This window comes from Amphimedon queenslandica, unplaced genomic scaffold (assembly GCF_000090795.2).
Source record: "Amphimedon queenslandica unplaced genomic scaffold, v1.1 AMPQUscaffold_13273, whole genome shotgun sequence".
NCBI classification, from domain to species: Eukaryota; Metazoa; Porifera; class Demospongiae; order Haplosclerida; family Niphatidae; genus Amphimedon; species Amphimedon queenslandica.
In genome coordinates this window covers 123,272-125,623 of record NW_003546491.1, presented here as the reverse complement: position 1 = coordinate 125,623, position 2,352 = coordinate 123,272, and the positions used below count along the sequence as shown (strand labels likewise).

Here is a 2,352-nt window from a genome sequence, read left to right as displayed (position 1 = left end):
TTAGCTGCTGGACACTGTAAATGTATAAACACGTGGTCAATCGCCATAGCAACTATCTAATCTGTTTCCATGGAAATTCTAATTAGCATTTGCGAAAATTAGTCGTCCTACGGTATTATTAAACTTAAATAGCTTAATCTTCATTGAAAGCGGGTGTGGTCAAAATGAATAAAATGGTGGCTAGCAGCAAGTCTGAGCTTATTTGCAGCAAACGGTCAACAAGACAAGACTAAACTGATGTTCAAAGACTTCTGTAGCAGCAAGATAGGTTGGGACAGCAGACATACAACCTTTTCATTGATACAAAGGACTCTGATAAGCTGAATGCTGCAATGGGAAAGCTGCATGCAAATGATTTCTGCTGCTGAGTCATCTCTAGCAGCAAGGGAGGTTAGCAAAGCAGAAGTACAAACTTCTTCAAAATACAAATTGTTTAGTGACTGCTTCTAACAGATCATTAATGCTTGCTTTATCCAATTGCTGCAGAGATTTCATAAGTGATCAGATGACTAGCTAATGACATGCTTGGACAAAATTTTCACTTTTTTGTGTTTTGCATAGACATGAATACAATTCCTTTGCTTGCTCATAAATAATACACTATGACTTGCTTAGGCTCGCCCCTTTAATGTTATACATTCGTCTAGTATAATGTAAGTTGGTTGTACTCTTGATGTGTGTACTAGAGACAGTCAGTGGATAAGAGAAGAGAGAGTGGGTGTGTCTCATTGTTACAATTCACAGTGTCTACTGTCTTAGTCTGTCTACTCATCTGGTAATGAGGTCATAGACCATTAGGTTAATTAAATATTTTGTATACCGTTCACAGCCTCTCCTCTTGATGCAGTTATGATATTGTGGGGGGGTGTCTCACTGTTGTTTTGGATATGTCTTCAGAAAGTGAGTGTCTTTATTCTCTTCTCTTTATATCTCTTTCTTTCTTATTCTCTCCCTTACTTTACTCCTCTGTATCCTCTGCTTATTATAACTATTCACTATATTACTGTGTCCTCTTGTTATCTATAAAAAGTTTTTATGAAACCATTTTTATGTGCATGCAACAAATGTTCCCACTCCCCTAAAACTCCTAATTTCTCATCATTTTAATGTACAATATACTGTTTTAATTTTTAATGTAGTGTAATTTAATTAATTTTTACTGTTATTCAGGCTCTTTGACTCCGCAGTCATTGAGTCCTTCAGAGACACCTTTTCTAACTTTTGCTTTTTATTTGTTGTCTTATTATTGACTTTGTCTTTGTAAAGTTATTATTATTATTATTATTTATTTATTATTATTATAGTCTATCAACCAGTGGAGAGGGACTATCACTCTACAGTACAGGTAGGAGACTACCTGTACATGTGGGGTGGGTTCCAGCCTGATCTCCCTGGAGTACACAATAATGAGGAGAAGAAATCATTCTGTTCTGTAGTGGAGGTGTGCCACCTACCAACTGGTATGTGGGTACAAAAGCCTACCACTGGTGACCCTCCACTTGGTGTTGGGGGATATGCTGCTGCTGTCATTAGAAATGAAATATTCTTTTTTGGAGGCTATTGTGGTCACGATGAATGTTTTCATAATAGTTTATACAGGTAAACATAATAGTTACTGATAAATATTATATAATATTTTATACAGTTTTAATGTTGATACCTTCAATTGGAAGGAACTCTCTCCTACTACATCTCATCATGGTCCTATGATGAAGTTCACCTCCAGCATGATAGCAATAAAAGTGAACAGTGAGGACTATCTTGTAGTAATCGGTGGACGTGGACCATCTTCTAATAATACTCCACCACAACCTGGTGCCCAGTACAGTAATGGACGTTGCAATGAAGTACATATGTACAGATTAAAAACTGGTCAGTATTAAGTTATGTAGTTTAATGATAAATGTATTTTGAGTTTTGCAAAAATAAATTCTCAAATTTTTTTCTGAAAAATTACGTACAACCATTTTTCCACTATGATTAATTCACAGTGTGTGTGTGTGTTCATATTATTTTTATTATTTTTAGGTGAATGGACTTCACCAACTGTCACTGGAGACAGACCACCTCCTATTAATGACTTCCCTTTAACATCAATAACTAATACCACTGCTATATTGTTTGGTGGTAGTATTGGTCATAATAGCTACAGCAATGATGTATATGTATTTGAATTTACTGATACATCAGTGGTGAGTGTATTATTAGTATAATTACATTAATTATTAATAATATTATTAATAATGTATTGTATGTGTGTATTACTGTATAGCAGAAAATTTTCATGTCTCAAAATTTTTGTGGATTTTACATTTTTTTAAAGTCATGAAAATAAAATTGGCAAAAAATTGA

The 2,352-nt window shown here is 34.5% G+C and overlaps 1 protein-coding gene across 1 annotated transcript; it reads left to right on the top strand.

Moving 5' to 3' along the window:
* Positions 1-849: 849 nt before the first annotated feature.
* On the top strand, positions 850-2,329 carry LOC109583873 (kelch domain-containing protein 3-like). The gene is made up of 5 exons (XM_019999373.1): positions 850-900; positions 1,305-1,599; positions 1,646-1,872; positions 2,029-2,165; positions 2,324-2,329. Exons 1-5 carry the CDS (start codon positions 888-890, stop codon positions 2,327-2,329), a joined length of 678 nt encoding a protein of 225 aa, XP_019854932.1. The 5' UTR covers positions 850-887.
* Positions 2,330-2,352: the final 23 nt, after the last annotated feature.

Coding starts and splice junctions, on each gene's coding strand:
- LOC109583873 (XM_019999373.1), top strand. Junction 1,600..1,645: donor TTTCATAATAGTTTATACAG/GTAAACATAATA, acceptor TATTTTATACAG/TTTTAATGTTGATACCTTCA. Junction 1,873..2,028: donor TATGTACAGATTAAAAACTG/GTCAGTATTAAG, acceptor TATTATTTTTAG/GTGAATGGACTTCACCAACT.